The 20,458-nt window shown below is 41.1% G+C and overlaps 1 protein-coding gene across 1 annotated transcript; it reads left to right on the top strand.

Annotated features, from left to right (window-relative positions):
- Positions 1 to 5,584: 5,584 nt before the first annotated feature.
- LOC145821661 (zinc finger BED domain-containing protein RICESLEEPER 2-like) lies at positions 5,585 to 20,458 on the top strand. The gene is made up of 7 exons (XM_082918205.1): positions 5,585 to 6,312; positions 6,414 to 6,842; positions 19,615 to 19,691; positions 19,791 to 20,010; positions 20,118 to 20,126; positions 20,227 to 20,246; positions 20,415 to 20,458. The coding sequence occupies exons 1-7, from the start codon at positions 5,585 to 5,587 to the stop codon at positions 20,456 to 20,458; spliced, it is 1,527 nt and encodes a 508-aa protein (XP_082774331.1).

Below are 20,458 nucleotides of genomic sequence, written 5' to 3' on the forward strand. Positions count from 1 at the left end.
CCTTCAACTTCTTTAACTCGGCCTCTACCTTGCCAAGCGCCTCCTTGGCTAACTCGAGTGATTCCTCGCTCGCATTCGCCCTATCCTCAGCTTTGGATCTGAGCTGGTCAGCAGTCTGAGCCCTCTCTTTTTCTGCTTCGGCTCGAGCATTTTCCATTGCGGCTCTCATCGCCTCGAATCCGGCCCTACTCCTTTCACCTTAAGCTTCAGACTTTAAGCGGCCAATTCTTTCAATGGCATCATGCTGACGGCGGCCTAGTTCGGTTATCCTTCCAACCGTCTTCAAAACAGGTTGGGACATCACACCAAGGAATATCATATGCAAACCAAACCAAACGAGTAAAAAAGTGAAAATCGTACACATACTAGAAGGGCCGACTGGGCAACGAACGCTATAGCCGCCAAATCCGACTCCTCTTGAAAGGTGGCCTTGTCAGCTGGTAGTGAAACTAAGGCGGCCAAGCTCAACGCTACGGCTGGATCCTTCATGGTGGATGCGTTAGCGAAGATTGGTGTGTTTTTGATCTTTGGTTGAACAACAAAAGGAAACACGACGTTGGACTCCTCTAAACGAGGCCGTTTGTCAGCAGGGCTATCCTCCGAGCCAACGTCTCCCTCGGCGTTACGTTTTTTGCCTTGCTCTTTTGGAACGAGTCGTTCTGCCGTAATCTGCTGTTCGGCCTCCTTCTCCGTCTCATCCACAATAACTTGAGCCGTTTCCCCTTCAGTAATGGGTTGTAAAGACTCAACCGGGGCAGACTCAGAACGAGTGGCCTCCGTCTTTTTTTGGGTGGCCATTCGCTCAGCATTTCTCTTTCTCGCCATCTGCATGAGATTTTCCCTAGCCATGCCTTTAGAAAAATCCCCGGGTAGATCCTCCAAGTCTGTAAAAATATCTCCGAAGGAAAACTCTACCCGACCCGAAATGGATGGTAAGTTAGGCTAGTTACGACCGGCAACCTCAAATGCTGACCTCTGGGCTTCGTCGACCTCTTCGGCCTCGGCAGTGAACTCCCTGATTGATTCGGCGACTACCTCGATCACCGGCTCTAAGTTTTGCTCCGAATCAGGAGTTTTGAGACCAATTTGCCTAAGAGACTTGAAGCCAGGGAAGACAAGAGTCGTATGGTGTTGTTCGTCGGTTGAAATCGGAATATTGTCTGTGGCTGAGAACGTAGTATAGGTAGGCTCATATCGCAGAACAATGTGGGTGGCTCTACTTTGTTTCTGTACGTTTAGACGGCCAAAGTACTTTAGTGCAGTCTTCATTTCCACAAGGACTGTGTCGTCAGCCGAGGTCAGAACCTTCTTCAACTTATTGCCTGCAAAAACAGAGGATTAGATTTGGAAAAGGAGCCGAATAAAAGAAGGGTCAACAAACAAGGAGTTACACAGAAAACTGGTTCACTTCTCTGTCTGGGAATAGGGTCTAGGCAATTTTCGCCTTCGTCGAATTCCCAGTTGCCTCGGACATTGACCATTACATCGTCAACTCGTTTGCCAGAGCTGGCAAGCATCATTACCAGATGATGGTCGGTGTCCTTGGCCTTGAGAAAGTAACGACCGAGCTGACCGGAGGATTTGGCTAAAGCATAGTAGTGTCGAATCGCCAGAATGCCAAGGTTGATCCTGAGGCGCCGGTTCAACTCTATAATTCCCATTATGATTTGAAAGAAATTCACATTGGGTTGTGAGGGAATTAGACCCCAATGTTGGAGAACGGCCAAAAGAAATGGATGTAGGGGAAAGCGAACTCCGCCCTCCGTAATGGATAGGAGAGGAAAGACGATTATATTTCGGTCATCCCTCTCCATATCAAGGGAATTGTCCGTTACTAGAGATAGATGGACATTATTAGGAATGGAGAAATGTCTCCGGAACCAAGAAATTCGATCCTCGGAGAGGAGGTCTTTCAAATGCTTAGCCATTTTAGTGAGGACTCAAGGATATTCTAAATCAAAAAATAAATACGGAAAGTAGGATTGCAAAGAAAAGAGAAGAAGACTTACGAAAGGCAAAGGAAACAAGGAGAAGACGGATAAGAGTTGCAGAAAACGCCAGAGAAGAAACACCGATTGGTAGTCTGGAAGGTTCAAAACATTCGAAAAAGCATGTATTCGACGGGACTTAAGCTTCAAATCGTAATAAATGCGAGAGAAGCACGAATGAGGCAGGAAAGCGTTATAATGACCAAAAGCCTTATACGCGTCCCGACACGCATCGGGAAGAGGATTGACTGCCGAATTTTAGTCTCCCCAGATTAGAAGCCAACCACACCGACTATATGATGCTAGTGGGGTGTTTGAGGGGCAATTGTAGGAGCCGAATATTAAAAAAAATTAGAAGCATATTCCAGTCAGATACTATTTGGCTCTATCCGGCACGTTCAGGATGCCGAATAAAATGGATAGATAGGCTGAATAGTTATTGAACTATGGAGCCGAGGGAATAGAAGGATAATGAGTGAAAAGTGGGCCTTGCCTCGAGGCACAAGGAATGAGTATAAATAGAGGAATAGCAGACTGAGAAAGGTATGTGAAAATTATTGTGCTTAACTTAGAATACAAGCAATCTTGAGTGTGAGACTGACTTGCCCGTCGGAGTGCTAATTCCGGCACTCCCGACCGGAGTGTTCATTCTTTTTCAGGTGACTAGAAGAGGATCAAAAGCGTCTCCCAGGATCTGAAGAATATCCCCAAAACCACTTCTCCACAGATATTTATTCATAAGAGAAATAACAATCATCTTCTTTAGTTTAGCTCACACAAAAAAATGAAAAATTTTATTTTTCGTGTTTTTTTATTTATATTGAATTTTTTAAAAATATTTTAAGTAATTTTTTTATTTTTTAAATACACCTAATCTAGATATACTTAAGAAGTATAATATTTTGTATTTTTTTTAAATTCACTAAATACAAAAAAATATATATATACAAAAATACAAAAATTTAGTAATACTGTAATAAATGTGAATGACGGTGTCTGGTAATACTGTAATAAATATGGATGAATAGACGAGAAAGAAAATGATGGTAGAAATAAAAATAAAAATTCTATACATATATAAAAATTGAATAATAGTAGGGATCATGAAAAAAAATATCATGAAGACCTTTATCCTTTGATAAGTGTGCAGTGTTTTATTGTATGTATAATCCAAAAGTATAGAATCTTTCATGATATTTTTCATGATTCCTAACAATACTCCAAATGAAAGTACCTAATTTAAATAACAAATACTAGAAATTAATACTCCATCCGTCCCAAAATAATGGTCCCTTTTGGGAAATCCAATTTTTTTTGTAATACAATTATTGCACTTTAAAAAAAATGATTTTCCCAAATTACCCTTTGATAGTACATTTTTTTGGGAATGTCAATGTCATAATTGTATTTTTTATGTTGTTAATGAATTTAAAAGAAGGACAAAATAGAAAATTTATATTATTTTTGTACTTGATTTTTGAAAAATGACTAATATTTTAGGACAATGGAAAATGAAATAGGAGACTAATATTTTGGGATGGAGGGAATATTTTTAATTGTAGCACAAATCAAATCCCTAATTTTAGCACAAATAACAACAAACCAAAATCCCTACTTTTAATATAAATCACCACCAATTAAGGTTCATAATTTTAACATATCAAAATCTCTTATTTTAACATAAATAATAACAAATTAATTTTTTTTACAAATCAAAACATAGCAAATAACTATAAATTGGTACTCATAATTTTTATTTAAAAATAAAAAATCATAAATAAAGTTACCTGTAAACAATAAAGAGAAGATATCAAGGTTGTAGTGTGATCCCAAATCTGTATTGTATAATTCTAATATGGTGAATCGCGAGTTGATAAATTGTAAAGTAACAAAGAGAGATAAAAAAAAAATTAAAAAAAAAACCTTGCTACCGTTTTCCTATGAATCAAAAAATAATTAATTGGATGAGAAGGAGTGTTTAGGTGTGTGTGTTAATGTGTTTAGAAACTGGGTGCATGTGTGCATGTGTTAGTAGGTCAAAGTGTGTTTCCAAATGGGCTACTGTGTATTATGTATATAAGGCACTGGGTGTAAGCTCAAAAAAAAATTATTTGAAAAGTTAGGGGGCACGTGATCTCCTTGGCCTTAGGGATGGTAATCTGAACTCAACCCGACGGGGACTCGACCTTCCGACCCCAAATTCAATGGTTATTCACCAAAAAATATCCCCGACGGGCCGCGGATGGTATTCAAAATTTCATCCCCGATGACATCCGGGCCGGGGACGGGAATAGATGTTTGAGCCCCGGAGCTGGCTCCAGCCCCATTTAGTCTCTGAGGTAAATTTACCGTTTTGTCCCTAGGTATATATAACATGCTTGTGTTTGTTTAGGGTTTCACACACACACACACGGAGCCTCTCACTCACACACGACGCTGCTCTGCTCTGCTCTGCTCCGCTTCTCTCTTTCTCTCGCTTGGCATCGCTACTGGTTTGGTCTCCCCCTCTCTCTTTCTCTCACCGCCGTACCTCCCTCCTCACCAGCGATCCCCCGTCACCACCGATCCTCCCTTACCGCCTCTGTCGTTTACCGTTTTGCCTCCCCCTCTCTTTCCATCTCACACATGACAGGGCTGCTGCTCTCTCTCCCTCACCGCCGCTCCTCCCTCACTGCTCTCTCTGTTTAGGTATCTCTCTCTCTCTTTAGGGATTTCGATCTAGGGTTTACATATATGTATATATTATATATATATATATATATATATCTGAGTGTATATATATTTTCTTCAACCTCTGTAATTTTTTTTTTAAGATATGTTTTTTTAGATCTGTTTATATATGTATGTATATATGTTTTTTTTTTAGATCTGTTTTTAGATATATATATATATATATATCTGAGGGTTTACATATATAGTTGATATTCATTTTAATATATAGTTATATCTGTTTATCTGTTGATCTGTTGACTCGTGAAGGAAAAAGACAAGAGGAATACTGTTATATTTATTTATTTATTTATTTATTTTTGATAGGGAGGAACATTGTTATGTTAGTATCTCCTATTTTGAAGCAGATGGTGTTGGCTCAATTATACTAAGATGTAACAAAGGAAAAGAAAAGAAAAATAACATTCCATAAAAATTGAGTAATTTGTACGAACTCGGGTTTAGACTGGAACTCTTAGTTGACTGTTAGTTCACAAAATCTAATCCATGGTATTAATTCAATTTAGTTCACAATATCTAATCCATGAATAGAGCCAGAGAACATCGCTATTAGTTTTCTGTTTGTATCTAGTTTTTTGCACTATACAAGTACCAAGTAGAAAGTTTCATCCATGGATTATAATTGTTAATTCTGCAAGTTTAATTGTTGCTTGTTTAATCTGGATGCTGGTTATACAATGAACATAGCAATATCATGAGTCTAAAATGTATACCATGAACATGTGAGGTTTTAAAGAATGTTTGAGACCGAGGCACTGAAAGATTAGAATTCTTAGGATATTTGGATATTTGGATGTGATTAATGTTTACATTATAATGAGCTGCCTTTGGTTATTCATTTCATGTTATTTTTGTAAAGGTTAAAAATGTTAGAAGTTAACTCTCAAGTACCAGTTAACTCTCAAGTACCATTTGATAGTGAGGCATCACAACAATCATTGCCACCTACCAATTCACCTACCAACTCACCTTCTCCCCTCTCTAATCAAAATGTTATTGACTTAGAAGAAGAGTCTAATACTAGTGGAGAAACTAAAAGGAAAACTAGTGTTGTGTGGGAACACTTTAAGAAACAACAAGTCAATGGGGTGTGGAAGGCAATATGTGATTATTGTAATAAGCATCTTGGAGGTGATTCAAAAAATGGAACTAGGCATTTGCATGATCACTTTAAGAGTTGCACTAGCAAAAAAGTGTTGGACATGAGGCAAAAAGTTTTAACTAACAACTTTAATAGAGAGAGTCCAAAAATGAATTCTTATACTTTTGATGAAGATTTTGCTTGGAAAGAGTTGTCTCATGCCATAATATTGCATGAATACCCCCTCTCTATCGTAGATCATGTTGGTTTTAAACGATATTCAACAGCACTTCAACCATTGTTTAGAGTACCTTCTCGAAATACGATAAAGAGTGATATTTTAAAAATTTATGATTATGAGAGGGTGAAGACATTGAGTTTGGTAGAGCATGTTAAAAGTAGGGTGGTAATCACAACTGATATGTGGACTGCTAGCAATCAAAAGAAAGGATTCATGGCTATCACTGCACATTTTATTGATGATTCATGGACATTGCAAAGTCGCATTTTGAGGTAAATTTGCATTGAGTTTGTAAATTTGCAAATATTTTAACAGTTCTATCTTATTCGGTTCAATTTGCATATTATTAATACTTGTTTATATTATGTTTTAGGTTTATTTATGTTCCATGTCCACACACAAAAGAAGTTCTTTGTGATACTTTGCTTGCATGTATGATGGATTGGAATATTGATAGAAAAATCTCTACTGTTACTGTTGATAATTGCTCTACAAATGATGCCATGATTACTATGTTGATGGATAAGTTGAGTAATACCTTGCTTTTGTTGGGTGGTAATTTGTTTCATATGCATTGTTGTGCGCATATTTTGAATTTGATTGTCAAAGATGGATTGGATGTCATACGAGTGGGTGTGGAGAAAATTCGAGAGAGGGTAGCTTATTGGACAGCAACACCAAAAAGGCAAGAAAAATTTGAAGAAACAGTCAATCAATTGCGTAATCCACATACTAAGAAATTAGGACTTGATTGTGCAACTAGGTGGAATTCAACCTATTTGATGCTTCAGACTGCCTTATTGTATAAGGATGTTTTTTTTCGGTTGAAAAATAGAGAGCCCCAATATAAGACCGTGCCAAGTGAGGAAGAATGGGAGTTTGCTAGAGAGATTAGTGGGAGTGTAGACACCCCATTTTTGACCGTCCTCAAGACTTGGACGTCACCGCTCGAACACTCGGTGATTACTCATGTTTGTGTTTCGTTTTGAGTTCCCGGAGGTCTCGGCTACGCGCCTTGCCTCAGGATCTCTCAACTCGACTGTTCTGTGTTTGGTTTTGCACCAAACACTTGTGTTTTTGCTTCTGAGGGTAGGAAGTAGTTTGTTAGCTACCCCTGACACCCACCGGCCTTGGTTTGAGGCCACCGGCCATGTTTTGAGGCTACCGGCCATTAGTGAATTATACCATTGGCCGGTCGGCACTCAGTATGGCCGGCCGGCCATCTGTTTTGCCGGTGACCTCCTTTTCTGGCCGGTAGCACCTTTTTACCTTTTTCAGGCATGGTGCATGCCAGCTGTGCCAGCTGGAATGCACCAAACCTGCCTCGGGGCATACATGTGGCTGTTTTGCCCTTTTTGCACCCTTTTCGGTCAAAGATTCTTGAGGAAGCTTGACCCTTTGTCAAAGCTTCCTCAAGAAGCTTGCCAGCTGTCCTAGCTTCCTCAGGAAGCCTTGCCCCCTTTGCCCCCTTTGACCCATTTTTTTGTTTAGCTTCTTTGAGAAGCTTCAAACCTTTGTTTTGTCTATATATAGAGCCTCCCTCCTCCATTGTTAAGGGTTGGAACAAAAAAAAACCAGAGCTTATACATATATTTTGATATACACCACTCTCTCTCTCTCTATATTTCCCTCTCTCTCCTCTTTTGTGTGTGTTTTGTGGCTTAAAAGTGTGTTTTGACCTTAGTTTTGCACTAAGACACACACCATTACACCACACTTCGACCTTGAGAGGCTTAGAGGGTTTGTTCTTGAGTTTTTGGACTGGTTTTGATCATAGGAAGGTGGCTGATCTTGCTGTTCCTCAAGGGTTCTTCAAGGATTCTGCAGGAAGATTTGGCCGACCGGCCATCTGCAGTGCCGACCGGCCATCCATAAGTGGTCGATGGATTAATTTATGGCCGATGACCATTCCCCATGGCCGGTGACTATTTCTCACGGCCGGTGGTGCTCCACAGCACTCAGAGAAGCAACCCTGGGACTTGTGCAGTCTTCAGAGAAGCAGAACAGTCAAAGCAGAGGCAGCTTGTGCATGACAGTGACATCTGAGCAGAATCGAGCACACATCGCATTGGACCCTCTTCCCGAGGCTGTTTATTGCTTAAATTAGATTAATTAATTTGTTTAATTAATTAGGTGGTCTGTAATATTTAATTAGCTTGTTAGTTAGTCAAATTGTATTATTCTTTCGGTCCATCCGAGTGAGGGCTAACGTGTAATAAGTGTGGGTGCATGTCTTCCAACCCCCACTTCTTTCTCTCTTTTACTTATCTACTTTTGATGGTTAGTATTAGGTCATATTTGATTTAGCATACCCTATGCTATGCATGCGTGCATCCATACATTTGTCTTGCATGCACCGGGCTCGGCGCATCATACTAACTTCATTGTATTTCAATTCCAAGTTGAATATATGTTAGTTGTAGCATCATCATATGTCATCCATAGATTAGCCGAGCCTATTGTAGCTGCATCTTGCATGTGTTGCATTAGCCATCTTAACATGAACTAGGATCATGCATATGATTACTAACTAGTTTCTGTTTTGGCTTGGAGTACTCGGTGAGCATTTATGTTTTAGCATCCTTGCATGCGTGTGAGTGTTGCCATGACAGCATGCTTACCATGAGGCTACTTGCTTATGTGATATAACTGCTTGAATTCTTGTGGGTGGAGGTTGAATTACCTAAATTGGAATAAATTAAAACTGTGAGTTTTAAGCCCACTAGATAGTGGCAAAACATCTTTTCTAAAGCCCACTTGAGGGTGGCAAAACTTGCACTTTAGCCTACTTACGAGTAGCAAACCATTTTCAACACAAACATGCAATGTTTTGTTCCAATTTAGGCGATTTGGTCTATACTTGTTTGCTGTGTGCATAACATAGTAATTCTAAGCTAATAATCGGAATAGGAACTCATAATGCTTTCAAAACAAGATATCACGGTTAGTAGAGGCCGATCTTTGATCGGGCGAGAGGGGGTGCTCATAGCTGACCTTCCCCAATCGTACCCAAGTTCCCGAATCGAGGCAACTTTGGTGATGACGGACACGTGGCCTTTGGCACCGAGTCAGGGTTTCCTAAATTTCCCAAAATAAAATATTTAGGTGGCGACTCTGTATCTGGCAAAGCAGTCCATGTTTGGCATTTCTTTTCTAAAAATCTGTTTTTTTCAAAATGATTTACCGGATTTGGACTCATTAGTTCAGATTAAGAACTGTGACAATTTGAGAGTCCTAAACTGTAGTGAACCCAAAACGAACAAAACGGGACTCGTCCTCCCAGGGCGTTCGGGGACGTCTACAGTTTCTGGCGACTCCGCTGGGGATTTTAGAGAGCTTGACTCGAACTCATGATATCCTATTTTGATTTCATTTATGTGTCTCTTTGCATTGCATGTGCATTGGTGCGCCTAGGACACCGTGTTTGCCATCTGCCATTCCTGAACGGTTTGCTGGAGGCTTGACTTTGTCAAAGCATGCCATAAGGCTGACCGGTTGTGGGCTCTGACAGTATGGGAACACAAACTCCGGTTTTACTGGGGCACCCTTTTCGACCATTCGACCTAGTGCATATCAAAATCTATAGTGACTATTCCAAACTAGGACAGGTTGCTTACCCGATGTTAGGTTGTTTGAAAACCGCTGTGTATGTAGTGAAACCCTAGCTCCTGACAAAATAGGATAGGGAAACCCTACCCCAACATAGGGGTGTTTTGGCTCTTATTTATTTGCTATGTGCTTTAGAGTTGGCCTCTACAGGATTGCATATATCAGTTTGCAAGTTTGAGTATCAGGCCTGTGGGTATCAGTATCTGGGAATCAGTTTCACCTGAGGGTATCAGTTTACAAGCGGACTTTTGGGTAGAATTCAGTAGAGAACATAGTTATTCGGCTGCTCATATCTGTTTTGGTGAAATCAGGCTGAGATGCTGCATGTTTTCTCTTTTGCTAGGGTAGTTTTGGAACCATAGCTTCAAAAGGCTCCGATATCCCCCGAGGTTCATCGGACCTGTGCTGATAGACTTTGTCAGGTCAGAGATTCAGTTCAAGGGAAATCAGTGTCCATTTGCTAGAGACAAGGTAAAAGGGCCAATCAGGCACAGATCATCAGTGCAACAGTCTTCGGATCAGCGGTCATTTTCTATCTCATCTGTGTGTAGTTAGGTTGAGATGTCTGTTTTTACAGAGATAGATACACCGACAAATCAGTTAGATCAGGGCAGTATGTCAGGGGGCAATATGTCAGGGATGGAAGACATGGTGCGTCAGCTCCAGGAGAGCATGAAAGCCATGCAGAAGGACGCTGTTCGTCAAGCAAAATTTTCCAAACAGCAGGCCATTGTCATGGCACAACAGGCAGAGCTAATTACCTGAATACAACAGCAAACCAGAGCGTCTGCTTCGCACCAAGCCCCTCCCCCACCAGGAATTCCAGCACCCGAGGGGGTACCAAATGTCCAGGGAGATACGGACATTCTGACAAGACCGGTTCCGTCCCCAATCCTACCCCAATTATCCAAAACACCCACCAACCTACTGGATTCTCCCTTTGAGTTCGAGGTGGACCCCACAGCATTGAAGGTGAGCAAGCTTGAAAAGCTGTTCAAGAAATCTCAGGGCGTCAAGTCCATCCCGGACATTGAGGATGGGTACACCGACGCAGCCGTGACGCTGCCAGACAGATTTAAGATGCCACATATTGACCGATTTGATGGATCCAGGGATCCCATGGTGCACCTGCGGCTGTTTTCAGACATACTAAGGCCGATGGGCCTCACCAGACCACAGAAGCTTTCTTTATTCGGCCGGACCTTGTCAGGTGTGGCCGTTATCTGGTATGCAAAATTAGAAGACGATGTCAAACGGAATTGGGATGAGATGACCGAGGCCTTCGTTGCACAATACTCCTATAATACACAGATCGAGATTATAACCCGTGATCTTGGAACGACTAGGCAGGAGCCTAAGGAGAGCTTTTCTGACTTTGTGACTGGGTGGAGGGCCAAGGCCTCAATAATGACCATTAGGCCCACTGACAAGGATCAAATACGGATGATTGTGCGTAACCTCCAACCCAAACTGATGCAGAAAATGATCGTGCTCCCCTTCCCTACCTTTTCAGATTTGTATGAGATGGGGGTACAGATTGAGGATGCCTTGAAGCAGGGCTTGATTGATAATGACAAAGAGCAACCCAAGAGAACCTTCAACCGCAACAACAATACAGGCACAAGCAGTGCTGCAACCGCAAGATCTTCTGAAGTGGATATGGTCACCACCACCACATCAAAAAAAGCTACCCCATTCACTGGTGCGTCCTGAAGTAGCTCACAGAAAACCAAATATCCACCTCGAGTCAAGAGGGTTTTTACCCCACTTTATATGCCTTTGTCAAAGGCTCTAGAGGTCTTAATCCGGAAAGGACATCTGAAACCATTGGAACAACGGCCTTTACCTGATCCTCTCCCTCCAAAGCATGACTAGACTAAGTACTGTGCGTACCATCAACAAACTGGTCATGAGACCGACAGTTGCTTTCGTCTTCGCCATGATGTACAAGATCTGTTTGACAACAAGGTCATCGCCGCACCAGCTCAGCAAAGTCTATCGGCACTTGATCAGTGAACTTATGGGGGATAATGTAACGTGATCAGGGGATGAACCACATGCGGGCGGCGCTCAGTTTACTCCAGATGTGGTGTATGGCACGCACTATTTTGAGCATTTGTGAATGCTGGTTTTTGTAGCTTCCGACTTGGGTGTTGAGTCAGTTCTGTGATTTTGTTTTGAGTCTGTCTCTTTGTTTTGAGTCAGTCTTTTTGATTAAGGGTCTGTCTTGTTGCATCGAGTCGGTCTTGTTTTGTTGGAGTCTGATGATTTCGGGGGTGTTACCTCAGACATCACTTGCTTGTTTTGTGTTTGTCTTTTCGTTTTCTTTTTAGTCTGTTTCTGCCGGGAGGCCAGTTGCGCCAACAGATTTTGAATGAAACAGCAGTGATTTTCACACTCTTGTGTTTGCTTCTGCTTTGCGCCAGTTGTGCCAAAAAGTTTGAATGAAGCGGAAGTACTTTTCACCTGCTCTTCTGTGCCTTGAAATTGTTGCGTTGACCTACGCTTTTCAAAAAATTTTCTAACACTGCAGTGAAAACAAAGAGGAAGGAATTCCTCGGGTTTTGCAAAAATTTGATCAATTGAGAGAAAGAGAGGCGTGCTAAGCCCTTAATGAATAAGATCATGTTTGTTAATGTAAGTACTGAGAAGGACCCTGGCTTGATCCAGATAGGTTCTACACTGTCTTCAGCGCGAGCGATTTGTTGCTTTCTTAAAAAATTTCAAAAAAATGTTTTACGCAGTCCTGCGAAGACCTGTGTGGAATCGCTCTTGAGATTGTGCAGCTTAGGATCGCTCTCGGCCTCGAGACTCGACCCCTTGCTTTTGAACCTTGAACTTAGATTTAGAATGTTCAACGGTCAACCACCATGTAAGGCCTGTGTGGCCGAATCAGAAGTAGCCCTCGAACTAGGGGCAGGGAAGTCAGATCAAGAAGATCAGATGTCATCAAAAGCAGCTTGCAAAGCTAGATCAGAAGCACCCCTCGAACTAGGGGCAAAAGATGCCAGATTGTGCTCGAAGAGCCGAAGATGGATCATTCCACAAATCAATGAAGATCGGCAAGAATGCCAAACCCCAGAAGGGAGGAAAAAAGAAGACATTGCTGAAGGATAACCGAGTTCCTATCCACAACACTAGGGGAAAATTCACCCTCCATTGGATGGACTTCTACATCGTCAGGGAACGATAGCCATTCTCCTGGATTTAGATGATTTCAGGATCTTAAAACCATTTGACATGGACAAAGCTACACTTTTACCCTTGAGAGGCTCGCTGGGCCGAAAATCCGGAAGGGCGACCCAGGCAAAAGTTAGAGCAAGAAAAAGAAGAAAAAGAACAAAGAAAAAGAAGAGAAAAGAAAAGAAAAAAAAATGAAGAAAATGAAAAGAAAAGATGAAAAAGAAAAGAAAAGAACAAAAAGAATTGAAAAGAAGAAAAACAGAGCTCGCAAGGTTGAAAACCCGGAAAGGCGGCCTTGGCAAAAGTTAGAGCGCAAAAATGAAAGGTTAATACCCAAGTGTACCTTAACCCCCGAACTATGTAAGGCTTGATTCCCATCCTTGGGATACGTAGGCAACTTCATCCCGAAGTCCAACCATAAAACACTTCAAATTCGATTGTGTGCATGTATTGGTTTTGATCATCTTTGCCTTTTCTATGTCCGAGAGTTCGGTTGTGATCGTCACTTTGAGGACTGATTATAATGCGCTGCAATGCTATCCAAACAAGGGCAACTTTCCGTTGCCATGTAACGTCCTTAAGACAAGGGGCAATTTTCCATTGTTTATGGGTCCGAAGTCGTGCATCTCAAGAGCAAGTTCCGTGCTCGTTGAGCAGTGGCTGTTTGCAAAAATAGTTTTTGAGAATTTTTACTGAGGTTGACTAATTTTCTTGAAAAGTATTTTATTTTTCAAAACTAGACCATTTCTTGGACCCAAAAAAGGAAAATTTTCAGTATTCATAGCCTGACTTGCATGATTTTAAATCAGAAAATTGAACAAGCATGTTAATCTAACTCTCATGTTGGTTAAAATTGTTTTAACAGAAAGCCAAAAACAAAAAATGGTTAAAATGATGAACTAGGGGCACAGTTGAGTCAGGTGTTTCTGTCTTTTCCCCATTGTCAACACACTTGCTAGAAATGGCACCATACTTGTCAGAAAGGGCACCCTATCTGCCAAGAAGGGCACAACGGAAACTAATAGAAAAGGGCTGAAAGCTCTCATATCCTCCGAGCAGCGAGGTATCAAGCCAAGTGCGAAGTACGAACTGGAATGGAGCAAGGTATCTCACTCCCTCATCTGGACAGATCTAACCACGTCCAAACTCCCCGGCAGAGCATCGACAGCCGATGTCAGCCGCAGATTCGCTACACGCTTAGTTGCAGCACAACCCCTCTGTGGGAGGAACTCACTAGCTGTGCGCAGAAAAAGAAGAATCTAGCTGAGTGCTAAGGGCAAGAGCCCACAAATTTTTGTTTATCCATCAACTACCTTAGGGAGGGCTAAAAAATGAGAGATTAAAGAATAGAGAGATGTGCGCTGAGAGGAAAAGCGAGAAAAGGGTTTTGAGAGAAAAACCGAGCTTGAGGGCCGAGTGATGTAAGAATCACAAATGAGAAAGGGTGGGAAATAATACCTAGAGAAACAGGCTCCCTGTGCATGTCTGAGTGTCGTGTCTTTTTGTTTTATCTCGATTCTTGTCTTGAGTCGTTTTTGAGTGTCTGTGTTTGTGTTTAGGTTGTTTACCTTTTGTTTTCCGTTGTTGAGTCGTAGTGCGCTTTGTTCAGTCATAGGCTCAATACCCCGGTCAAGAACTCATCTCTCCATTTCAAAAATAAAATCGTTTTGCGCTCCGAGTGCCGTGCCGTTCTCCACATTTGTGCAAAACAGGATTCGTTCTTTTATAAAACCGCAGGGTTCAACCTAGGTCATGTTAGAACAGTAAAGCCAGGACCTATCTAAAGCTATATAGGTTCCAGACTACAAAGCAAAAGAAAAGAGGGAAAATGTCGGGTATCTGAGTTTGTTTCAACTTCAGCAAGTTCCGAGATTGTATTCCGGATGTACCTTTTCAGGTCTTGCCAATGCTCCGAAGTATGAGTGTGCCTCCACCTCAAGCTCAAGATCAAGTCTGCTTCAAGTCAGAATGGCGACCAAAAGTGCTCTCCCTGAATACCATTCCCTGCCAGAGGCATCTTGGCTGTGTTCACAATGAGTTCCTAGGAGACCAACTGCGACGGTGGAAACTAGAGTTCGAATGGCTGTTTCCTAGAACGCAAAGGTTCGGGATTTCCGAGACTAAAGTCTGGTTTAAATACTCAGGGGTGTGTCCCCGGCTTGAAATTTGTATGGAAGCCCCATAGGTTGAGATAGTGTGTATGCACCTCAATTCTGGATACCGAACCAACCTAGTCTGTCACCCCGTTGGAGAATAGGGAAAGTTGTGAATATGATCAGGAAGAAAGGCGGCATCCAAAGTGTTCTACATGAAGAACCCTTGTCAGTATTTCAGAGCCTTTGTACTGTCAGTTGAAGGTAAGTGTTCGAAGAGCACGAGGGGAGATCCCCATTAGAGTAGAGCGGTTCATTGCCACTCACCCTATGAAGTGCTTTCTAAAGCGCTGCTATGCTTGTTTATTGCGTTCCTTAAACATCATGCATTGTATTGCATTGTACCTATCAAGTTTCTTTCTCATTCATGCATGATATTGTATGTACGGTTCATTCAAAGAAGTTCCGTTTAAGATCATTCATTTAGTGTATCAATCACACTTCACTCATTTTGTGTATCAATCACACTTCACTTCATTCAATTAGTGTATCAATCATACTTCATTTTAGTGTATCAATCACACTCTCTTCACTTAGTGTATCAATCACACTTCTTTCATTATGTGTATCTATCACATGCATTCTCGTTTAGTGTATCAATCACACTTCATTCATTTAGTATATCCATCATACTTTGTTCACTAAGTGCATCTATCACACTTCGTGTTCACCTTTTGTATATCCATCACACTTGTTCACTAAGTTCATCTATCACACTTTGTGTTCATTTTTAGCATATCAATCATACTCTGTTCACATAGTGCATCTATCACACTTTGTGTTCATTTTCAGTATATCTATGATACTCTGTTCACTAAGTGCATCTATCATACTTCGTGTTCACCTTTTGTGTATCCATCACATTTGTTCACATAGTGCATCTATCACACTTTGTGTTCATTTTTAGCATATCAATCATACTCTGTTCACATAATGCATCTATCACACTTTGTGTTCATTTTCAGTATATCTATCATACTCTGTTCACTAAGTGCATCTATCACACTTCGTGTTCACCTTTTGTGTATCCATCACACTTGTTCACTAAGTGCATCTATCACACTTCGTGTTCACCTTTTGTGTATCCATCACACTTGTTCACTAAGTGCATCTATCACACTTCGTGTTCACATTTAGTATATCAATCATATTCTGTTCACATAGTGCATCTATCACACTTTGTGTTCATTTTCAGTATATCTATCATACTCTGTTCACTAAGTGCATCTATCACACTTCGTGTTCACCTTTTGTGTATCCATCACACTTGTTCACTAAGTGCATCTATCACACTTCGTGTTCACCTTTAGTGTATCCATCATACTCTGTTTACATAGTGCGTCTATCACACTTTGTGTTCATTTTCAGTATATCTATCATACTCTGTTCACTAAGTGCATCTATCACACTTTGTGTTCACATTTTGTGTATCCATCACACTTGTTCAGTAAGTGCATCTATCACACTTCGTGTTCACATTTAGTATATAAATCATACTCTGTTCACTAAGTGCATTTATCACACTTTGTGTTCATTTTCAGTATATCTATCATACTCTGTTCACTAAGTGCATCTATCACACCTTATGTTCACCCTTTGTGTATCTATCACACGTGCTTACTCACTTTGTATATCTATCACACGTTCGCTTCGTGTATCTATCACACATGCACACTGTATTCGCAGTGAGAATCGCAGTAATTCTCTTACACCCTTTCTGCATGTAATGTAGTTAGATTTGTGTATGCTTGCTTAAAACAGTTGCATGTTATGCTTCGTCACAACTTTCTTTGCATGATTATAAGTTATGCTCGGCTTGGTGCATTGTCTTGCATTCTGCCCCTGTCCTCGGGCACATATCTTTATCTGCAGCTTGTATGCCTTGTCTAAGTCTTCGGCCTGATCAAAAATGGATCGTCTCTGGGCTTTGACAATCACTCCCGTCATTGTTATGACTTTCAAGTTCTGTCAAAGAGGGGCAACTGTAGACACCCCATTTTTGACCGTCCTCAAGACTTGGACGCCACCGCTCGAACACTCGGTGATTACTCATGTTTGTGTTTCGTTTTGAGTTCCCGGAGGTCTCGGCTACGCGCCTTGCCTCAGGATCGCTCAACTCGACTGTTCTGTGTTTGGTTTTGCACCAAACACTTGTGTTTGGTTTTGCACCAAACACTTGTGTTTTTGCTTCTGAGGGTAGGAAGTAGCTTGTTAGCTACCCCTGACACCCACCGGCCTTGGTTTGAGGCCACCGGCCATGTTTTGAGGCTACCGGCCATTGGTGAATTATAACATTGGCCGGTTGGCACTCAGTATGGCCGGCCGACCATCTGTTTGGCCGGTGACCTCCTTTTCTGGCCGGTAGCACCTTTTTACCTTTTTCAGGCATGGTGCATGCTAGCTGTGCCAGCTGGAATGCACCAAACCTGCCCCGGGGCATACATGTGTCTGTTTTGCCCTTTTTGCACCCTTTTTGGTCAAAGCTTCTTGAGGAAGCTTGACCCTTTGTCAAAGCTTCCTCAAGAAGCTTGCCAGCTGTCCTAGCTTCCTCAAGAAGCCTTGCCCCCTTTGACCCATTTTTTTGTTTAGCTTCTTTGAGAAGCTTCAAACCTTTGTTTTGTCTATATATAGAGCCCCCCTCCTCCATTGTTGAGGGTTGGAACGAAAAAAAACCAGAGCTTATACATATATTCTGATATACATCATTCTCTCTCTCTATATTTCCCTCTCTCTTCTCTTTTGTGTGTATTTTGTGGCCTAAAAGTGTGTTTTGACCTTAGTTTTGCTCCAAGACACACACTATTACACCACACTTCGACCTTGAGAGGCTTAGAGGGTTTGTTCTTGAGTTTTTGGACTGGTTTTGATCATAGGAAGGTGGCTGATCTTGCTGTTCCTCAAGGGTTCTTCAAGGATTCTGCAGAAAGATTTGGCCGACCAGCCATCTGCAGTGCCGACCAGCCATCCATAAGTGGCCGATGGATTAATTTATGGCCGATGACCATTCCCCATGGCCGGTGACTATTCCTCAGGGCCGATGGTGCTCCACAGCACTCAGAAAAGCAACCCTGGGACTTGTGCAGTCTTCAGAGAAGCAGAACAGTCAAAGCAGAGGCAGCTTGTGCATGACAGTGACATCCGAGCGGAATCGAGCACGCATCGCATTGGACCCTCTTCCCGAGGCTGTTTATTGCTTAAATTAGATTAATTAATTTGTTTAATTAATTAGGTGGTCTGTAATATTTAATTAGCTTGTTAGTTAGTTAAATTGTATTATTCTTTCGGTCCCTCCGAGTGAGGGCTAACGTGTAATAAGTGTGGGTGCATGCCTTCCAACCCCCACTTCTTTCTCTCTTTTACTTATCTACTTTTGATGGTTAGTATTAGGTCATATTTGATTTAGCATACCTTATGCTATGCATGCGTGCATCCATACATTTGTCTTGCATGCACTAGGCTCGGCGCATCATATAACTGCATTGTATTTCAATTCCAAGTTGAATACGTGTTAGTTGTAGCATCATCATATGCCATCCATAGATTAGCTGAGCCTATTGTAGCTGCATCTTGCATGTGTTGCATTAGCCATCTTAACATGAACTAGGATCATGCATATGATTACTAACTAGTTTCTATTTTGGCTTGGAGTACTCGGTGAGCATTTATGTTTTAGCATCCTTGCATGCGTGTGAGTGTTGCCATGACAGCATGCTTACCATGAGGCTACTTGCTTATGTGATATAACTGCTTGAATGCCTGTGGGTGGAGGTTGAATTACCTAAATTGGAATAAATTAAAACTGTGAGTTTTAAGCCCACTAGATAGTGGCAAAACCATCTTTTCTAAAGCCCATTTGAGGGTGGCAAAACTTGCACTTTAGCCTACTTACGAGTAGCAAACCATTTTCAAAACAAACATGCAATGTTTTGTTCCAATTTAGGCGATTTGGTCTATACTTGTTTGCTGTGCGCATAACATAGTAATTCTAAGCTAATAATCGGAATAGGAACTCATAATGCTTTCAAAACAAGATATCACGGTTAGTAGAGGCCGATCTTTGATCGGGCGAGAGGGGGTGCTCATAGCTGACCTTTCCCAATCGTACCCAAGTTCCCGAACCGAGGCAACTTTGGTGATGACGGACACGTGGCCTTTGGCACCGAGTCAGGGTTTCCTAAATTTCCCAAAATAAAATATTTAGGTGGCGACTCTGTATCTGGCAAAGCAGTCCATGTTTGGCACTTCTTTTCTAAAAATCTGTTTTTCTCAAAACGATTTGTCGGATTTGGACTCTTTGGTTCAGATTAAGAACCGTGACAATTTGAGAGTCCTGAACTGTAGTGAACCCAAAACGAACAGAACGGGACTCGTCCTCTCGGGACGTTCGGGGACGTCTACAGGGAGGTTTAAGATATTTTTTTCTATCACATAGTTATTTTCTGGTACTAAGTATCCCACTGCCAATGTTTGTTTCCCAGCTTTATGTGAGATTAGGATGACATCGTCTCAATGGCTCTCTTGTGAAATTGAAGTGATTAGAACAATGGCATCAAAAATGGTGGAAAAATTTGATAAATATTGGTTAGTGATACATAGTGTTATTGGAGTTGCGGTTGTACTTGATCCTAGGTATAAGATGAGTGTATTGGAGTTTTATTTTGAAAAGCTTTATGGAGACAAAGCTGAAGATGAAGTTGATGGGATTCGTTAGATTTGTTATGATTTGTTGCAAGAGTATCAACATCGAGTTGGTAAGGAGACTGATGTTGTTAGTGACTCTTCTAGTCATTCAGAAATTGTTACAGAGACCCTTTCAGAGTATGACTTGTTCATTAGTAGGAAGAGAAGTAAAAAAATGAAGAATATAAGATCAGAGTTGGACCATTATCTAGAAGATGATGTTTTGCCAAGAACTTTAGGTTTTGATGTTTTGAATTGGTGGAAAGCCAATAGACCAAAGTATCCGACTTTACAGGCAATAGCTAGGGATATTTTAGCTATTCCTGTATCCACTGTTGCTTCTGAGTAAGCATTTAGTACTAGTGGAAGGTTGGTGAGTCCACATCGTAGTAGACTTCATCCAAATACATTAGAAGCATTAATGTGTGCATAAATTTGGTTGTGGAGTGCAGAGATGAAAGGTACTCATATTATTATTTCATCAAATCTACATATTATTAATTCACTTTTATATTACTATGGAATAATTTTAATATTGAATTTATATTCTTTACTTTTTAGGAAATTCAACATTGGAATCGGTGGGTTATGCGACTATATATGATGATAATGAGATAGAGTCGAATGAGTCGTGTGCCACTTTTGTGTTAGTTGTCATCTTTTTTGTTTTAATTGTTAACATTTTTTACATCTTATTAATAGTATTGATTATTTGTTTTTTTTTTTTTTGCCTTTTTGTTATTTAACAGGAATTCAAGTTGAAGGAGATGATGAAAGTTGTAATGTGGTTTGA

Source organism: Camellia sinensis, chromosome 3, assembly GCF_055761805.1.
Source record: "Camellia sinensis isolate YWXY chromosome 3, ASM5576180v1, whole genome shotgun sequence".
Classification (NCBI taxonomy): domain Eukaryota; kingdom Viridiplantae; phylum Streptophyta; class Magnoliopsida; order Ericales; family Theaceae; genus Camellia; species Camellia sinensis.